Source organism: Carassius auratus, chromosome 6, assembly GCF_003368295.1.
Source record: "Carassius auratus strain Wakin chromosome 6, ASM336829v1, whole genome shotgun sequence".
NCBI classification, from domain to species: domain Eukaryota; kingdom Metazoa; phylum Chordata; class Actinopteri; order Cypriniformes; family Cyprinidae; genus Carassius; species Carassius auratus.
The window spans coordinates 22,663,681-22,683,545 of record NC_039248.1 but is presented as its reverse complement, the minus strand read 5'-3'; the positions used below and the strand labels follow the sequence as shown (position 1 = coordinate 22,683,545).

The window sequence follows — 19,865 nt, the reverse complement described above, 5'->3', positions numbered from 1 at the left end:
CTCTCTCTCTCTCTCTCTCTCTATATATATATATATACAGTATTGTTCAAAATAATAGCAGTACAATGTGACTAACCAGAATAATCAAGGTTTTTCGTATATTTTTTTATTGCTACGTGGCAAACAAGTTACCAGTAGGTTCAGTAGATTCTCAGAAAACAAATGAGACCCAGCATTCATGATATGCACGCTCTTAAGGCTGTGCAATTGGGCAATAAGTTGAATTAGTTGAAAGGGGTGTGTTCAAAAAAATAGCAGTGTGGCATTCAATCACTGAGGTCATCAATTTTGTGAAGAAACAGGTGTGAATCAGGTGGCCCCTATTTAAGGATGAAGCCAACACTTGTTGAACATGCATTTGAAAGCTGAGGAAAATGGGTCGTTCAAGACATTGTTCAGAAGAACAGCGTACTTTGATTAAAAAGTTGATTAGAGAGGGGAAAACCTATAAAGAGGTGCAAAAAATGATAGGCTGTTCAGCTAAAATGATCTCCAATGCCTTAAAATGGAGAGCAAAACCAGAGAGACGTGGAAGAAAACGGAAGACAACCATCAAAATGGATAGAAGAATAACCAGAATGGCAAAGGCTCAGCCAATGATCACCTCCAGGATGATCAAAGACAGTCTGGAGTTACCTGTAAGTACTGTGACAGTTAGAAGACGTCTGTGTGAAGCTTCATCTATTTTCAAGAATCCCCCGCAAAGTCCCTCTGTTAAAAAAAAGGCATGTGCAGAAGAGGTTACAATTTGCCAAAGAACACATCAACTGGCCTAAAGAGAAATGGAGGAACATTTTGTGGACTGATGAGAGTAAAATTGTTCTTTTTGGGTCCAAGGGCCACAGGCAGTTTGTGAGACGACCCCCAAACTCTGAATTCAAGCCACAGTACACAGTGAAGACAGTGAAGCATGGAGGTGCAAGCATCATGATATGGGCATGTTTCTCCTACTATGGTGTTGGGCCTATTTATCGCATACCAGGGATCATGGATCAGTTTGCATATGTTAAAATACTTGAAGAGGTCATGTTGCCCTATGCTGAAGAGGACATGCCCTTGAAATGGTTGTTTCAACAAGACAATGACCCAAAACACACTAGTAAACGGGCAAAGTCTTGGTTCCAAACCAACAAAATTAATGTTATGGAGTGGCCAGCCCAATCTCCAGACCTTAATCCAATTGAGAACTTGTGGGGTGATATCAAAAATGCTGTTTCTGAAGCAAAACCAAGAAATGTGAATGAATTGTGGAATGTTGTTAAAGAATCATGGAGTGGAATAACAGCTGAGAGGTGCCACAAGTTGGTTGACTCCATGCCACACAGATGTCAAGCAGTTTTAAAAAACTGTGGTCATACAACTAAATATTAGTTTAGTGATTCACAGGATTGCTTAATCCCAGAAAAAATGTTTGTACAAAATAGTTTTGAGTTTGTACAGTCAAAGGTAGACACTGCTATTTTTTTGAACACACCTCTTTCAACTAATTGCCCAATTGCACAGCCTTAAGAGCGTGCATATCATGAATGCTGGGTCTTGTTTGTTTTCTGACAATCTACTGAACCTACTGGTAACTTGTTTGCCACGTAGCAATAAAAAATATACTAAAAACCTTGATTATTCTGGTTAGTCACATTGTACTGCTATTATTTTGAACAATACTGTACATACACGCACACACAAACATGTACACCAGTATTGATACCAGAGGCAAGTCATTTCAAAGCTTACATTTTCAAATTGAAACAATTTTGAATTTTACAATAAACTGTAAACACTCTTTTCTATCAGATGGTGAATATTGATTTTTATACAATATATATTAACTATCAGACATAATCAAAACTACTTATTGATATTGCTTAAAATGTTAGATTTAGTTTTCCTTAGAGAATAAGACTAAAAGCTAACATACATTCTGCAAAAAAAGGTTTTATCAAGTATAATTAAGTAATTTAGAAAAAAATCTATATCTATGATATATCAATCAATATTTTGACCGATATATTGGAAACTATACTGTTATCACTAGTTTTTTTGTTTTTGTTATTATAAATCTGCATTGAATGTTTCCCAAATACAAACAATATACACACTCTATAAAGACACAAAAATATATAATTATATAAATTCAAAAGAAAATTAGGATAACAGGTGTCAAACAAGAAAATAAATCTTACAAGAGAAATTTGGTTTAAATTTATTAACAGAAATGAACATTTATTTATAACATGGGAATGAGACCTCTCATAAACACATGGCACAATCAAATTATATACATTCCATCAGGAGAACAGTGCAGACACATACAGGAGGAGGAGAGAATACGGTGACCGACGACCTAAAAACAACCCCTGATCAGGCTTCAACTGACCAACTGAGAAAAAACTAAATGTGCTGCTCAAAGTTAAAAATGCTCTTAAAGAAACACTGCTGTTTTCAAACAAAAAGACAAAGCTACAGTTCATAATACTACCTATTTAACACAAAATCGATCAGGAGTCTGTCAGGAGTCGTCTACCACAGTGCTAGGCTAAGCGGTCTTTCCCCTGTAATAAAACGTGAACACAATGTTTAACAAAGATGTGTAGTTTCTCCCATCTTCCTGATTCTATTCACAGCAAAGATAAAATCTCTATCTTGCTTTTCACCAGCTTTATAGTGCTTTAAAGCTAATTGCACATAATGATATACACTTGTTTCTCTTCATTTAGTTGTATTTGTGTCTATGCACATATCAATAAGTCAGGTTGAAACCGACATCTTCAGTTCAGTTTATTTAAACGTCTTTTTGTCAGCTTATTTTCAAGACTTCCTACACTATGTGTGTGTGTGTTTGTGTGCATGTGCATGTTTGTGAGATGGAGTTTAACCAGGGGTTAAGAGTTCAGTGGCCTGTCAGGTAATCCTGCGTGGAGTCAGAAGCAAAGGAGTCTGCATCCTCGTTGTCTGAGTCGTCGCTGCTGTCATCTGCGGCCGGCTCTCCGCTCAAAGCAATTCGTGCATAGTCATCCGTGTCAATGGACTTGCAGAAGTGAATGGCGTATTTTAGTTTCTCCTCCAAGACTAGCTTACAGGAGTAGCGAGGCAGCTTGAGCAGGAAGAAGCAGGTGTAGGACTCTGGGAGGAAGTGGTCCGGGGGGTTGTATTTGTCCAGCACCTGGTCAAACAGGAAAAATACACGAATAATCAGCACTAATATTTATTTGTACATATCATTTATCTAACATTCATATACATATACACAAGCACTTTTATTTATTTTATTTCTCAAAATTGTAATATATAAATATGAAATATGAAACTACTAAATCTGAGGGGGAAAAAAAGAATTGTGACAAACTCGACTTTTCTTAGAATTTTGAGTTTTCTAAAAGTTTTCCTTTGAATTCTGAGTTCACATCTTGCAATTAAATTTTTCTCTAAAAAATAATAATAAAAAGATAATAGTGATCTCTCACAATTCTGATCTTTTTTCTCCAGATTTTATTTCTTGCAATTCGGAGTTTATATTTTGCAATTCTGACAATTATGAGAAAAACTCAGAATTATGATATAAATGCAGAATTGCTGAAAAAACAAGTATAATTATGCAGTTTAAAAAAGAAACAAAATAATTAAACTTTTGTATGAAAAATAAAATCTAAATCAAATTTAAAATACATGCTGTTCATTTGAACTTCCTCCTCAAACAATGTTTTACAGTTTCTGCAAAAAAATATTTCATTTCTGATAACATAAAAAATGTTGTGCACTATAATATAAAATGTTGATCTATAAATCAGCATATAAGAATGGTTTCTGAGGGATCATGTGACACTGAAGACACAAATTACAATTCAAACTATTTAAAAAAAAAAAAGTTTTTTAAATTCGGATAATAATTCCCAACATTACTGCTTTTTCCTATATTTTTGATCAAATAAATGCAGCCTTGGTGAGAATAGTATATATACATATATATGCCGTTAAGTAGATATACATTTTTAGTCAACGGTCCCTTTAAGTGACATTTTTCAGAGCCACAAGTTACCTGCACCACAAAGTCTCGTCCACGGAAGTCTGCGATGGTCCTGGGGAGGCGCGTTCGACCCCAGACGAACCTGAGGAAGTGCGAGCGTTCTGTGTTGGAGAAAGACTCCATCACCTCCCAGAACCACTGGATGAGTGGAGCAGTTGGTTCCACCCCCTTATAGGTGGCCACTGATTTGAGCAGGTGCAGGGGGATGTCCGGACTGCCACACACCTAAACAACACAAACAAGTGATGTGGAGTCAAATAAGAATGACATTTGCTCAGTCTGCGTTTATGACACACTCACCATGGTCTCCAGCTCATAGCCAGTAAAGAGAGAGAGCAGAGGCACTGGAACCACACGTGCCATACCTTCCCTTACTGCAGACACCTGCTCATCGAACTCATGCAGCCTGGACAAACAAAACGACAACATATCCATTTGATTCACTTTTTATTTCAGAAAAATTGGTTGGTAACATTTTTTCAGCATATATTCACACCTGTAATTTATTGCTAGCCGCACATATTCGCTGCGGTTCTCCAGACTGATGTGGGAATGTTTGGAGCTGAGCTGGACTTCCTGTCCACAGGCACTGGGCACAGTGAAGGGCAGAGGCATAGCTTCAAACTCCTCTGCAGACGCCTCATTATCTCTGATGTACATCAGACCGGGAATAAAGTCCTTGTCCACCTAACAAACACAAAAACGGGGTCAAATGGGTTCTTTTCAACTTTATAACCAAAATAAAAAAAAAAAGTGCAAGTTTCCAAAAACTTTTAAGCAGCACGACTTTTTCAGCATTGATAATACTAAGAAATGTTCCTTGAGCACCACATCATATTAGAATGATTTCTGAACTATCATGTGACATTGAAGACTGGAGTAATGGCTTCTAAAAATCAAGCTTTGCATTCACAGGAATAAATTAAATTTTAAAGTATAGTTATTTTACATTTTAGTAGCATTTACCAATATTTATGGTTTTACTGATACTGATTTTCTTTGGGATAAAATAAACAGCATTGATGAGCATACAAGACTTAATTAAAAAACACTTAAATAAAACAAAAAAACACAAATAAGTAAGTATCACTAGTATTCTGAATGACTTGAGCATATTTAAATAAAAGTTTGCCACTTTCAGATTCAGGCACCAGCAAATCTTCAAATTGCAGTTGGATGATCGGAGAGATCTAGCAGGAGTATATTTTGCGGAGGAGACCGTCTCCGTGACCTAGATTCATTCAACAAAAATGACTGAAGATTGTCTAAACCTGTGCAAATGACTATAAGAAAGGAATGAGAAGAACGTGTGGGTGGTTTTTGAGTGCATCACGGTCAGAGTCTCACTGTTGTCTTGTGCTCGGTAATCTTTCTCTTTAACCTTTCTAATATCTCCAGGCAAAAGCAACAAACAACAGCTGCTCTGTGAGCAAGAGACGTCCTGCGCTGAGAAACGCCATCACTGCAGACGTCTCAGCAACACATGATCTCAGCGTGAATGCAGGAGATGCATACACTCACATTCATTTTTACACATCACACGTGCATGTGTGTGCGCACAACCACACACTTCACTGTGCATCTCAAACAGCACATCTCAGAGATCATTAAAAGGAAAAAAATTATTATATCTGAAAATGATTTCTGAATAACTGCCGAGAAATGTCTTAATGTAGCACAAACATACCACACAGATTTAGAGAAAGCTGCTTATAGTACATATGCATTAGAGGTGGTAGGTTTATGGCTGTCATGTAGGTCAGCTGACCACCATTAAAGACAAATGTACAGAATGCATGGACTCTGGCATGTACTCTCATTATGTCTTTTGCATAAATTCAAAAGGGCTTGCCATAAGCTCCAACTACAGACAGATTTACCATGTCATGTAATCAATGTAATGCTGGGGGTATTCCAGAACTCTTGGCTGATTAATCTAAACCTTATTACTCATGGTTATGGGTTGCAAAATTTGGCTGGAAGTTTGTTCCGTCACTAAAAATATAAATAAAAAAAGAAAGACTGATCAGTCTTTTCTTTTAGTTCAAGCAATCATTCCTTTTAAATGGATTCTGTTTTAGCACTTTTGTTTTCTAGATTCGTTTTGATTTGTCTTAGACATTTTTGTATTGGTTTGATCTTTTGTTTCGTGGTTTAAGCATTTTTGCTTTGCTTTGATTTTTGTTTTGATTGTGGTTTTGTCTAAGATTTATTGTTTTGGTTTGATTCGTGTTGCTTTTGGTTTTGTGAGTCAAATCAAATCAACTAAATAAAAAAATAAAAATAACCAGAGGCATACACACACACAAACACATACACCCACAGACAAAATAAATAAATACATAAAATCAAAACAGATAGTTCTAAACACAGACAATTAAATAAAACTGAAATAAAAGGATTGAAAAAAAAATTGAGGTTCCATATTTGTTTTAAAGTTTAAAGTAGATGTGTCACATATGAATTTTAATTATTATATAACTTTACTGTAACAATGTATATTTTTGCAATGAAAGTTAAGCCCAGGTATGTAGTACCATGTGTCATCATAAGTAACTCTTTCTGAAATACCCCCTGAAGTATTAATAAAAATAAAAAAACACCTAAAAAGCAGCGAAACAAACATGTTTTTATGTATAACTGAACAATCTGGATTCACACACACGGTCCTACCTCACTGAGATCAGCAATGGTCAGGTTCATGCCTGCCAGCTGTTTCCACACAGGTTCTGCCAGGTAAAGGCTTAGAGGACTTCCTGTACGGATTGCTATGCCCAGGAGCACTCCTATACACAATTACAAGAAGAGAGCATGGCAGATCAACAGATCGAATGGAGGGAAGTACTACAGCTGTACGATTTTAGACTGCTACATCAAGCCTTGAAAGCATTTTCAGTGTGGGAAACACAAGCCGAAAGTACCTAGGAAGCGGAACATGCTGATGTGCAGAGGGGACTTGGCAGCTGGGTTGAGCAGGAAGCAATCTCTATTCGCTCCCGACTCGTCTCGGCCGTTAGGAGTGACGATGAGGAGAGGAGTGAGACCGTTCTGTAGTTCCTCACACATTTCTGCGATAGATTCACTGTATCCGCCACCACAGTCATCAACTGACTCGCCTAAAAACACACACAGAGGGTAAACAAAACATGTTAAGATACGATCCAATGGCATTTTCCCATTTTTCCCATCTTTCATCCCTGTCTAAATACAAACTCACCCACAAACTTGACCTTCCAGACCCGGTGTGGCAGCAGCAGACTGTCAGGGCTGAAAGAGCTCATCTTAGCACACATCTGCCCAAATACTGACTTGGTGCCATCCGGCCCTGCCAGTCCTCCTTTACTGCGGGAACGCTTGACCTGTTGAGAGAATGAGTGTAAGTTATTACAGGCTTCTCCTTATACAGCATTTCTGCTCCAATGTATAAACTCCACTGTTAAGCTTTCTGGCTGTGAGACTTGCCAGATCAGTGCCAGGCTCCAGGGGCCCTATTAGAGGGCCACTGGTCCATGAATATACATATTTGGGGGTAAATCTCATAAAGAACCTTATTCTGAGCAGATCCAAAAACAAATCACACATTTATATATGATGTTTAATGACCAAATCTCTTCAAATATGAATGTCCTCAAAATTCTAACAAAAATAAAACTGATAATAATAATCATAAGGTGTACATAGTACTTCCGTGTCCGTGCTGACAGAGAGGAGCAGGAAATGCAACAATAATTACGACGATTAGGGAAAGGGAGACAATTTTATGGAGGCTCCGCTAGCTATTTTTGCCCATTAAAAATAACTGTTCATTCTGGATTCTGTTTACCACCCTAACAAACTCTCAAACCAAATTAAAAAAGCAAGCAAAAACAACATTGGTGAATAAATAACATGCATTTTGGTCATAATTTTTCAAAATTGAAACATAAATACATGGGTTAAAATTGCAACAAAAAATAACTGACTCTTTCTGATTATAGCAAATCAATTGTATTTTTTTCTTATGAGGTTGAACCATAATAGTAATAATAATAATAACAAAACAATGAGTTGTTATTGAATATACGGAAATAAAAACCTGTTTTCCAACAGATTTCAAATATGAAAAAAATAAATACACATTTGTTTATGCAAAACATTACATTTGGACTCTGACTGGGAGATTTACTTGAGGCCAAATTAGGTTAGAATAGATTGTAAATCTCAAACTACATGTGCAGTTTAAACAAGTGTACCTGTATCCTGTTTAACTCCACCACTGGCCCATGCTGCCTGTCTCTAACCATAGTGGCTTGAACAACTTTACGGAATGCTGCCTCCTAGAAATATTGAAAACAAATATAATTAAAACTTGTTATTTATAATAAAAAAAAATATTAATAATAAATAAATAAATAATGCAAGTACTACCCACAAAAATATTCTTACTTTGCCCTGCGAAATAAGGATTCCACGCAGTGTATCAAAGCCAACGGAGACGCCGTGTCCAGTTTCACCTAGTCTTCCTTCTAAGTCAAACATTGGGATACAGGGGCAGAAGAGCTCAGAGATGTGGTGCAGGAGCAGTAATCGGTTCCTCAGGCCTATGATAGCGATCTCCTGTAGGTGGTTGTACTCCATAGGAATCTACAGAAAAAAAATATTTAATTACTTAAACATGACATTACACACAAAGTTCTTTGAGATTTTTTTGGAAGTCCTGCATGATTCAGATCTATTTGGTGATACAGTACCTGAGCAGGCAGTTTTCCAGCATTGGTAGGTTTACTAGTGGACCAGGCAAGTGTGTGTGCTGAGCCACAAGCCACACGGTTTATCTTCTTGCCCTGCAGTGCCGCCACCAGCCTGGGCCTCTGAATAGCATTAGTGGTCCCGTCACCAAGTTGACCCTCATCATTGTCACCCCATGTGTACACTTCGCCTGCGAGTTTAAATTTGTGTCTTTACCAAAAACTCCAAATAGGTATAGACTATGCCAGACAAAAGAAAACCTGATATTTGTTCCATATAAACATGCCACATGATGACCTACCATCCTCTGTGCAGCATACACAGTGAAGAGAACCAGTTGCTATGGCTATGACCTTCTTGCCTTGCAAACCCTGGACCTGCCGGGGTCTGCGAACATGATCATCCGAGCCATGTCCCAGTCTGTGATAGTCGCCTTTCCCCCTAAAACAATCACAAATGTAAAATCATGTCTTCTTACTAAATAAAACATCAGTTTATATACCACTGCAGTTGTGGGAATGATTACCATGTGTAAACTGCTCCAGACTTGGTAAGAGCCACAGAGAACTGCGAGCCACATTCCACTTTCACAACACCCAATCCAGTTAATGAGTCAATCTATGCAGAGAATGAGATATGAAGATTCACACAGGAGAGTGAAAGACTTTGACTCTTAAGTAACTACACCAGCAGTCGTACCTTCATAGGCACTTTACATCCATCACTTCCTCCTCTGCCCAGTTTGCCGTAGTCTCCATCCCCCCATGACCACACCATGTCATCATCAGTCAGACACAGGGTCTGGGCATCTCCACTGCCACATGCAACGTCTATCACCCGGTGACCCTGCAGTGCCTCCACCTAGAAACACGCACAGGCAATTCACAGAATATACAGTGTTATAAACCAAACTTACCAGCCGTTTATACAAAAAAAATTGCTCATTGGCTACCGATACAAGAGAGAACCAATCAGCTGTGCCATGTGATAATGATGTCACTATGTCATACGAAGTAAGATCCATTGGACTCCGCCATTTAGAGTTTCATGCCATAACTTTGTATACATTTTTTTAATTATAGAGATTGCACTTACACATTTCTAATTAACCATTTTAGAGTGAAACAAGTAGTAACATAAAATTACAAGTGTAATATAAAATCATAATATGATATGATTATTATATTACAAAAGTCAAAAGTAACAGTATTTAGTAATGCACATTTCATTAATCAATGTCATGTATCATGGTTTTGTTTCAGAAAAATAGTTCCATGAAGTAAATTTGCGTCATTTTCTTTATGCAATCATTTTGTTTTGTGCCCGAAAAGTATCCATAACATGTAATGAACACACCAGTTTTGGTTTAAGCTGATCCTCACTGTCTCCATGACCAAGGCGACCATAACGACCTTTGCCCCACGTGTAGAGCTCTCCACTGGCTGTAATGCAGGCGCTGTGGGCTCCACCAGCCGCAATGTCCACCACTTCCACCCCTCTGAGAGACTCGATCACACGTGGGCGGTCACATGGGCTGGGAAAAGACAGCACTACCAGTCACACATACTGTACCTCTTAGTATAAGCTGCTAAACCAAATCAGTGATAGTCTGGCGCACATATAGGAGTGGGTAATGACTTCGCTTTTTTAAGGATCTACATGAAGTTCTGTGGTACTATCCAGTCATGGGAACAGGCGGTAATATGATATTCTGACTAGAGCCCGACCTATATTTCGTTTTGTTGATATTATCAGCCGATATAAGCCTGTCGCAGATATATCGTATCAGCAAATATGCTGCCATATAACACAGATGAAATGCTTCAGAATTGTGTATTTTCTTAGTTTGTCCAGCAGAGCGCATTCCATTGTTTGCTACTGGCGACTCAGGTCATTGCAGAGATGCGCAGATGAGCTCAAACTTTACACATTACAATGATTCTAAATTTTGCATGATGATATGATGAATGGATGGTTCATTTTTAACAGTAGATTCAGTTACGTTAGAACTGATCTATGAACCACTGTTCCCGTCTGCGGCACATATGGCTCCACGGCCACTGGAGCTGATCGTGGGACCTCAAGTCAATGCTTGTGGTTATACTGGCCATGTCGGGACCCAGAACTCATGCTTATCACATCGGTCACATCACATTTCCTAACTGGGTGTCTACACCAGACACAAGCAGTGTGGTGCGGAATGGGATGGCAAAATACAACAGAACCATTATAATCAATGATGCTGTCTACACTGGATGTGACACAGCACAACAAATCCCAACAGTAAACTGATGCCTTGTTCCATTTTTGAAGTATCTGACACAAAGTACAAATTATTTTCAGTGGTTGCTTTGTCAAATCCAGTGTTGTTTCAGCATATCTTGTCAGTACAGTCAATAACATAGCAGACTGAAAAGTTAGTATCTTTCTGCGGTCCAATAGTCGGCAGTGTGGTGGTGGCTTAAGTCTTTAAAATGGTGACCTAGTTGGTGAGACTCAATGTTATAAAGTAAATCAACAATGTCCCCGTCTTTTACTTTCACAATGAGCATGTCACACTCTTCTGCTATATTAGTAGGGCCCTGTGTTTTCTGTGATGTGTTAAACACAGACGGAATAGTGGAATCCATTCATAAAAGCGTAATTTACTGTATTAATGAAGAATTTCATGGTATTGGTCTAATTTCTGATGAATAAATATAAACCGGTCTCTACACTTAAATCAAATCTGCAAAAAAACTATTTCAAATACAAATATATCTGGTTTTTTTACTCCCTAATATCTGTATCAGCCCCCAAAACTTATATCGGTCTGGCTCTAATTCTTACATATCCCATAGTACAGTATTCAGAATTTACATGGTACTCAAAGACACTAAAGAATACCATAGTATCATGTCCAAAATGTTCTTTTCTGTTTAAGCATTTGTCTTCCCTATGACAATGGGAAACGGTTAAATACTGAAAGTTAAGTATGTAGAAGGTCATTACATGAGATGAACCAAAGATGCTCATGTGAAAGGACAATAGTAACCACAGGATGGAGCTGACCTTCTGTTTCCATGTCCCAGTTTTCCATCTTCAGCCTCTCCCCAGGAGTACAGTTCTCCTTCAGAGGAGAGAGCCAAACAGTGCTTCCCGCCAGAGTTCACAGCCACCTTCCGGATGAACACATGCTGGATTGACTCCAGCAGGGTCGGAGTGGAGACGGACTCTGTGCCTCCTATTCCCAGTCGACCACCGGCACCATATCCTGTAGCATACAGCTGAAGACAAAGTCAAAGACAAGTCATTAAGGACATTATTCAGCTGACATAAGATATTAGAACAACTGCTGAATATACAGCATAGGTCTGTACTATCTGGGCATTGAAAAAAAAAAATACAAATACAAATGAGATTTGTACTGAAGATTTTAAAGGAATCTTTACTGGCTTTGAATTTTAAACATTTTTAAATTTGAAAAGCCTTACTTTCCCATCAGCGGTTACGGCAAACAGGGTCTGCTCTCCACCGATCAGTTGAACAGGTCGCAGTGTGGCAAGAGCTTCTGTTGGTGTGGGAACCTTGACTTTTGCTCCTTCAATACCACCCAGCTGACCCCGGTGATTGTGCCCCCAGCCGTAGATGGTCCCACTGCCGCCCGCTGAGAGAGTCCAATCATCTGGTCTTCTAGAGAACAGAAAACAACCAAATTGTGAAATTGAACAAAAAACTGTTATAATAGAATTCCATTCATTTAAAATATTACTTGAAGAGCACCAAGTAATTTTTGGTTGTTTCACACGCCAAACAACGCTGGTCTCAGATTTGTTTAGTTGATTTACCTGTTCATCCACTGAACTAACTGCTCATCTTGCTCCTTCTTAAACAGGTCATGACTCTCATGAAGTGTGTTCATGTTCTCATGATCTGCCATGAGCTCACGGATTTTCTTTGCCACCTAGTGGAAAAAATGTAAAAAATTCACAGAACATAAATACAACAGCTCTCCGTTAAGTAAGAGATTCTCTAATTTCCAACCAATATTAGAAATCCCTACCTCATCCAGGAAAGGGCGGGGCAAAGGAGTCCTCTTGTCCAGAGCCACTAACACTCTAGATGCTGTACAATAGCGGCGGAACCAAGCCCATTTGTGTGTCTCAGCACAGCATGGAAGAGTGTCCAGCTCCAGATCACACGCAAGTGCCACCAACACCTACAAAAGACAAGAAAAATAGATTTTGGGGAAAACTCACGAGGCATCTCTTACTGTGCCCATCTGTTAGGAAGACAAACATACCTTGAAGAAAGGACTGTGGAGCAGCTGCTTGCCACCTCTGACTGTGGGTTCCTCGTACTCGTACTGTCTCTGTAAAGCCTCGGGAAGTCCTTTCACCAGAGCGGCTAGTGCACTTCCTGTGAAACTCTACACAACATTCAACACGAGTTATGTTAAGTATATAATAAATAAATGAATACATTAATGAATTACAAAGAACATTGTTTAACCATAGAGCGGGCTTCTCCTTCACTGTCTCCTAAGAGGCGGTTGATGTTTATGGATTGGCCATATTCAGTGGTTAAGAGCTTGCGTAGCCTCTGCAGGGCCCACATACGATGACCAGCCGCTGAACAAGCACACAAGAGACAGTTAAATATTGATTCTATAACCTTAAATTTGTGATTTCAAGATTAAATCTGAGGTTTGTCCTTACCCAAGGCACTGAGCTGGGCACAAGCAGCAAGTGAAGCTGCCAACCTTGGCACAATGCTGCGGTTTGAAGCAAAGTTGAGGCGAAAGTCTAACAGACATGTTACTAGATCCATCGAAGGGCAGGACAGAATGCACCGGTCTGACAGGAGGTCTTTAGGACCTGCAGGTAATTCAGTAAAAAGGTCAAGCTCTTCAGAATATCATGTTACATATGAAGTGATTTCATATTAAACTGCTGTACCAGCAGCAGGCATTATGGGATAGACAGTGAAGCGCCAGCCCCAGCCGTTAACAGAGCCATCACTGGTGAACTTCCATTTCAGCTCATCTCCTGGAATCCTCAATTCACTGGACCAATCAGACCACTCACGACCTAAAGGGATGGAAACAAATAAGGTCACGTGGCCAATGATCAAACCACTTTTTGAATAGTATTTAAAAGAAAAAAGGAAAAAGAATGTGACCTGATCGAACAGACACAATCCTATTGGCTCCGTCCATGATGGTAAGAGGGTCATGTCTTCTTTCTGTTGAACACTGGCGATCAAACTCCACCCTCAAACCTTCAGCACCTAAAATAACCACACGCAAGATCAAATTTTAATATCTTTAAATCTGCTATGCATCAAAAAAAGCATCTTGGTTTCTATAAAAATATGAGGCAGCACAACTGTTTTCAGCATTGATACACTTAGAAATGTTTCTAGAAATGAAGCTGAAGGACACAAAGGATCATTTGGCGATGAAGACTAGAGTTATGGCAGCAAAAAATTCAACATACCATTTCAGGAATAAAGTACAAGAAAATATATATATATATATATATATTATTTGTAAATTGTAATATAACTTTACAATATAATTTCTTTTTTATTTATCAAATGAATCCAGCAAAGGATCATTTCCATCAATTATAAAATACTAGATATTTATATATCCTCAAGAAAATATTACTGGCTTGTGCAATACTTTGTCTACAGCAACAGTGCCAAAGTTTAATACTTCGGTTTAGGAATTTGTTCAAATAAAAATAATAATGCTTTGGCGAGCACCAGCAATGAGGTTGTTATGGCTGCTGAGATGCTGAATAAACAGAAAAACACAAGGTGACCTGGTATTTTCACAGTTCCGCTAGTGGAAGTGTCATCAGTGTACGGGTGACTGCTCTCCACCACCACAGGCTGCGATGACAGCCGTCCGCTTTGAGAGTCAGTGGCTACATCCTCTAACTCAGTCACACACAACTCCAGCAGCATATCTGCCACCTGAGGGCCAACAATCACATTTAGATACGAGTACATGCATTTCAAAGATGAAATGATACCATTTGAGTTATAAAAACATGCAGTGAGATAGAAAAGAGGTTGGTTTTTACCTGTGGGAAGGCTGTACCCATGCCAGACAGCACAGCAGACAGCACTTCCTTTCCTTTATCACCTGAGCGCAGAGACACAGCCAGTTTTAACAGGTCTACCAACACCCGCGTGTCATCGGGAATCAGCAGACTGGTGAACTCATCCAGGTATTGTGGCTCTAGGCCCACTGCTTTACTCTGGCTCTCAGAGTCCTGTTCCAATAAATCAAACCAGACCACTCTAAATATCACTTCAGTTTATACAAGGGATTGAAACAAAGTCAACATACAAATCTAATCCTTTGTAAACTGACTTAAAATGCATGCGTTTCATTTTAATGATCAGGAGCAAACATCTCCAAAGTATGATTAACAGGAACATTTCTATGACTTGGCAGGCTAGAATTCACTTGGGCCATTCTGTTATTTTTCCTCTATAATGCACAGTCAACAAACCATGCATTTATATTAACAGTGTTTCCTAATCAAAAAATTACAAATACATAAATGAACGCTATCTTGGTAAGACAATCCCTTATGGTAAACAAAACAAGAAACACACACATCCATAATTACATTATAGTACATTATAGCAGTTTATTTTTATTGTTTTAATTAAAACAGAAATGTAAAAAGCCGATACCACCAAAAAATTGTTTTTAATAAATGTTACAAATGATTAAAAATAAAACAACAATAAACAAAAAAAAAAATCAATCAATCAATCAATAAATAAATGTTTAACTTTATTAAAACATGGCATAAAAGCATGTGTGACTGACCACTTTGGTTTTGGTCATGGTCTCAGCAATGATGCTGGCAGCACCAGGGTCATCTGTGACTGGGATAAAGGGCCGTGATGAAGCAGAGGCAGTGGATGGGGTCACCGCTGAAGAAGGGGTAGTGGCATCCTCAGATGTCGTCACCTAGACCACAAAATAACATACAATTCCATATGACAGTGACTGGTGCAGAATGAAGACTACTGAAAAGAAATAAATATAAAAAAAAATGTACAGCAAATGTGAAGAAAGTCATGCATAAGCAGCACTCCTCACCTCTCCTCGTTTGCCATCCATCCAGGGGTGTGGACTGACCCTCTCCTCTGTTTCTGAGGGGAGGGCTGGACCCTCAGCCTCAGAGGGGCTGGATGCTGATGAACAATCTGAAGGGGGCACTGGAGAGCTGGAGGGACACTCCAGAGGCATCATAGAGGCAGGCATCAAAGCTCCCACCACTGCATCCCTGTGTGACATGAGAGTAATTAAGTGATTCCAGAGCTTTTATTTTATTTTCTGAAGCAGAAAACAATCAATCTGGAATGCAGAGTCATTCTAATACCTTAAATATACTGTATGCATTAAGGTCATACCTGGCATACATAATCTGCAGGGCAGAGAGCACATGGGACAGGGCTTGCTGTTTGGCAAGATAACCATCTAGAGAGAGTAGGATCTTTGCCAGAGATGGCCTGTTGGCCTTCACACTGCTCACGCCATTCAGCTTATTACTTAATAAAGATGGGTCACTGTCTGATGGTACACCTATAAAGAAACACCCACCAAACCTTCACTTTAAGCAAGAGGTACACAACAACAGAAAATAAATGGAGATTGGGTGGAAATTACCAAGGTAGGAGGCTCCCAGAGAGTCTCTAGCAGTCTGGAAGAGAACAGGCTCATGGACGGAGGGTGTTGTGACGTCTACGGTGGTCCAGGCCACACTGTGAGAGGAGCCGCAGGCCACACGGGTAATTTTCTGCCCCTCTAGACCCTGCACCAGCGTAGGCTTCCTGTTGACTGTGGTTGTGCCGTTCCCCTGCTGCCCATGGTCATTATCCCCCCATGCGTACACCTACCCAAACAACACTTCATCTTACACCAGCACTAAAGTGAATAAATTGTCAAGAAAAGGTGAGTTTTGTTTACCATGCACCATGAGCAGTTTAATGTACCAAAACAAAACAGTAGGAGGAAGTAGTAGTTGTGCTACTCCTCTATACCAAAGAGCAGCTAAATGTAAAACAACAATCCTCTAGCACACCTGTCCCGTGTCTGTGACAGCCAGGCAGTGCAGGGCGCCTACGGCCACATGAATAATCTTCTTCCCCCTCAGTCCTTCAACCATCTGGGGCTTGCGGACGTGAACGTCTGTGCCATGACCCAGTCGGAAGTAATCCCCCTTACCCCTGCACAATGCAACAGCAGCATGTTAAAAAGCTTCACTGAGGAAAAGAGCATTTTTAAGACTCAGTCATGAATTGTACTGTAATACATCTTAAAAATCAAATCTCTTCTAATATTCATACCAGGTCCAGACAACTCCAGATTTAGTGAGGGCAAGGGAAAATTGAGCTCCACATTCAATCTGACACACCGCCTGCCCATTCAGACGCTCTATGTTTTGAGGAATGTTACAGCCTTCGCTTCCACCACGACCCAGCTTTCCAAAGTCTCCGTCTCCCCATGAGAACACCAGTCCTAAAGAACATAAAAACATACATTCATATGCCTGCAACAACAAAACTGAACTAAAAATAAAACCAAACCAAATGAAACGAAGCGTAACCAAAAAAATACATAAAAAACACTAACCAAGCCAACTGAAACTAAAGCAAACAAAGCCAGACAGAGCTTATTGGGACTTAATAAAAATACGCCAAACTAAAAAGAAAACCAAGTCAGGCTATATGAAACAACCAAACACAACTAGACAAAAATCAAATAACACCAGGGCAAATGAAACTAAAACAAACAGAATCAGACAGAACTAATCAAAACTAAATTTAAACAAACGAAATGAAACTAAATGGAGACAAACTAAACAAAATCAAATGAAGCTAAACTAAAACAAACTAGACAGCCTCAGTCACACTTAATCAAAACCAGGTGAAACAAGGCAAAACAACTAAACGAAACTAAACAGAACCAAACAAAATTGAATCAAATGCAACCAAACAAATAAAAGCAAAAAAAAATAAGCAAAACCAGAAGAAATTAAACAGAACCAAAGAAAGCCAAGCAAAAAAACAAAAACAAATGAACCTTTACATTAAAATCCAGAAAAGAAAAAGCAGGATAATATACCTTCATCTGTTAGGGCAAGGGTCTGGGCATCTCGACTTCCACAAGCCACCTGGACAACACGATGGCCTAAAAGCACCTTGACCTGCAAAGCACACACAGACAAGTTTGATTTAGTGCAATGGGGGAATAATGAGAATAAGCAAGTTTAAAGCAAGTCACTCCACTCTGCAGCCATCTTGGCACCTTGACATTTTCTTTTTTTTAACATATCAATAGGCATGCAAGTGCAGCTACTATCTACATAAATGGGACAAGGCTTAAATCTTCAAAGATTCTGCAAAAACTAATTTTAAACTATATATTAAAAAAGGTATACGATAAAAATGTATTTCCATCAACTCCAACTTAAAAGAATTCCGCTGCACAAAAAAAAAAAAAAAAAAAAAAAAAAGGTAACCCTGCAGTTTAGAACAGAGCTCTGAGTTTAATGATATCCTGCAAGTAAAACAAATACCAGTTTGGGTCTGAGCTGAGTAGTGTTGTCTCCGTGGCCCAGACGGCCATATTCACCCAGACCCCAGCTGTACAGTTCACCACTCGAGGTGATGGCAGCACTGTGAGAGCTGCCGCAGGCAATGTCTCGTATGCGCTTGGTTTTCAATGCCTCAATTAGCCGTGGCTTATCACAGTTCCTGGTGAAAAAAAAAGGAAAATTCTCATGAGATCCCTCTAGAAACCTTCCACATATTCTACATTCCTATTGAAAGGGGTATAAATGGCCTACATTCGACTGAAGTGTCCAAGCTTGCCATCATCTCCTTCACCCCAAGAGAATACTTTTCCATCCACAGTCAACGCCATGGCATGCCTACCACCTGAACACAAAGTTTGCCTACTTTAAAACAACACATTTTGAGAATAAAACAGGATGTTTTTCTTGAAATGGACAAAGGGGATACCTGAATGTACAGCAACTTTCTTGACCACATAGTTGCTGAGGGCAGATATCTGCCTTGGTATAGGGATGGTTCCACTGGACAATCCTAAACCAAGTCTTCCGTTAGTGGCCTCTCCACAGGCATATACTTTACCTTCAGCAGTCACTGGAAAGAGAAAGAATCAATCATTTGTTTGGTTTAAAGAGTATAATGTAATACTTTGTTATCTAACTGCAAAATAAGTATCCAATGCTAATAAAACATTCATTTAAGATATAAAAATACAACTAGAAAGACAAACCGGTGTCTTTTATCACATTTTGCATAATTTGCAAAAGAAGAATGATACACAAAGCAATGCGTTTCAGTGATTTTTACCACCTTGCATCATACAACCAGGGTTGGAACTGAAATTTCATAAACCGGTGGTGCAATCAAGGTAATGCATGTCATTGAGCAGCAAATTTTTTAAAACAACTCACCAGCAAAAAGACTTTTAGAGCCTCCAGCCACCTGCACTACATTGAGAGCAGACATGGTCTCTGAGAATGATGGGACTTTGATCTGAGAGAAAAAACAAGACACTAAGATTTGTCATTGCGTGCTATAGCAATGAAAGTTAAGTTATGCGATCATATAAATCAAGACCTCTATAGAAAACATAAGTTTATATTAAATAAATAATATATTAATACAAATTTGAATGTGTTTTTACACATTTCTGACCTTAGACCCCTTAAGTCCACCAAGCTGGTCCTTATCGTTGAGACCCCAGACAAAAACTTTGGTTCTGATAGTGGCAGCGGACTCCAGCCCTGACAACCTTTTTCGAGTCAGACTGCAAAAGGAGATAGAAAGAGAAACTAAGTAAGGTACCAGTTCATGCTTTACCAAATGCACCAAAACACACACCTTCCAGTTGCGGTCTTCTCATCCTCCTCTTCCTCATTGTCAGATGCCAGGAAAGGCACAGTGGCCAGATCTTCGTCCTCCGCGCGGACACGCCCCACAATGCTCAAGCCGTGGATCTTACAGTCAATCCCTGAACTCCGGCACTGTTTTATGGCAATCTCGATGTACCTGTGATACTGAACACACAAAT

The 19,865-nt window shown here is 39.2% G+C and overlaps 1 protein-coding gene across 5 annotated transcripts in view; it reads right to left on the bottom strand.

Moving 5' to 3' along the window:
* Positions 1–2,176: 2,176 nt before the first annotated feature.
* herc2 (HECT and RLD domain containing E3 ubiquitin protein ligase 2) overlaps positions 2,177–19,865 on the bottom strand; it is a 56,727-nt gene continuing 39,038 nt past the window's right edge. For 4 of the 5 annotated variants that reach the window (XM_026265673.1, XM_026265672.1, XM_026265674.1 and 1 more), the window contains 38 exons: positions 19,676–19,851; positions 19,490–19,601; positions 19,246–19,327; positions 18,785–18,928; positions 18,610–18,700; positions 18,340–18,517; positions 17,886–17,967; positions 17,108–17,279; positions 16,843–16,987; positions 16,428–16,653; positions 16,172–16,343; positions 15,858–16,044; positions 15,582–15,725; positions 14,821–15,012; positions 14,557–14,710; positions 13,910–14,017; positions 13,687–13,818; positions 13,447–13,605; positions 13,241–13,359; positions 13,032–13,157; positions 12,792–12,947; positions 12,577–12,692; positions 12,223–12,421; positions 11,801–12,015; positions 10,106–10,283; positions 9,449–9,610; positions 9,276–9,367; positions 9,051–9,190; positions 8,752–8,939; positions 8,447–8,644; positions 8,254–8,337; positions 7,239–7,380; positions 6,943–7,137; positions 6,695–6,807; positions 4,518–4,708; positions 4,322–4,427; positions 4,034–4,246; positions 2,888–3,160 (listed from right to left, as the gene is read on the bottom strand). In XM_026265673.1, the coding sequence (XP_026121458.1) occupies positions 2,888–3,160; positions 4,034–4,246; positions 4,322–4,427; positions 4,518–4,708; positions 6,695–6,807; positions 6,943–7,137; positions 7,239–7,380; positions 8,254–8,337; positions 8,447–8,644; positions 8,752–8,939; positions 9,051–9,190; positions 9,276–9,367; positions 9,449–9,610; positions 10,106–10,283; positions 11,801–12,015; positions 12,223–12,421; positions 12,577–12,692; positions 12,792–12,947; positions 13,032–13,157; positions 13,241–13,359; positions 13,447–13,605; positions 13,687–13,818; positions 13,910–14,017; positions 14,557–14,710; positions 14,821–15,012; positions 15,582–15,725; positions 15,858–16,044; positions 16,172–16,343; positions 16,428–16,653; positions 16,843–16,987; positions 17,108–17,279; positions 17,886–17,967; positions 18,340–18,517; positions 18,610–18,700; positions 18,785–18,928; positions 19,246–19,327; positions 19,490–19,601; positions 19,676–19,851 (5,862 nt within the window). Of the gene's footprint in view, positions 3,161–4,033; positions 4,247–4,321; positions 4,428–4,517; positions 4,709–6,694; positions 6,808–6,942; positions 7,138–7,238; positions 7,381–8,253; positions 8,338–8,446; positions 8,645–8,751; positions 8,940–9,050; positions 9,191–9,275; positions 9,368–9,448; positions 9,611–10,105; positions 10,284–11,800; positions 12,016–12,222; positions 12,422–12,576; positions 12,693–12,791; positions 12,948–13,031; positions 13,158–13,240; positions 13,360–13,446; positions 13,606–13,686; positions 13,819–13,909; positions 14,018–14,556; positions 14,711–14,820; positions 15,013–15,581; positions 15,726–15,857; positions 16,045–16,171; positions 16,344–16,427; positions 16,654–16,842; positions 16,988–17,107; positions 17,280–17,885; positions 17,968–18,339; positions 18,518–18,609; positions 18,701–18,784; positions 18,929–19,245; positions 19,328–19,489; positions 19,602–19,675; positions 19,852–19,865 lie in introns of all 5 variants that reach the window. The other variant, XM_026265671.1, reaches the window with a different exon arrangement.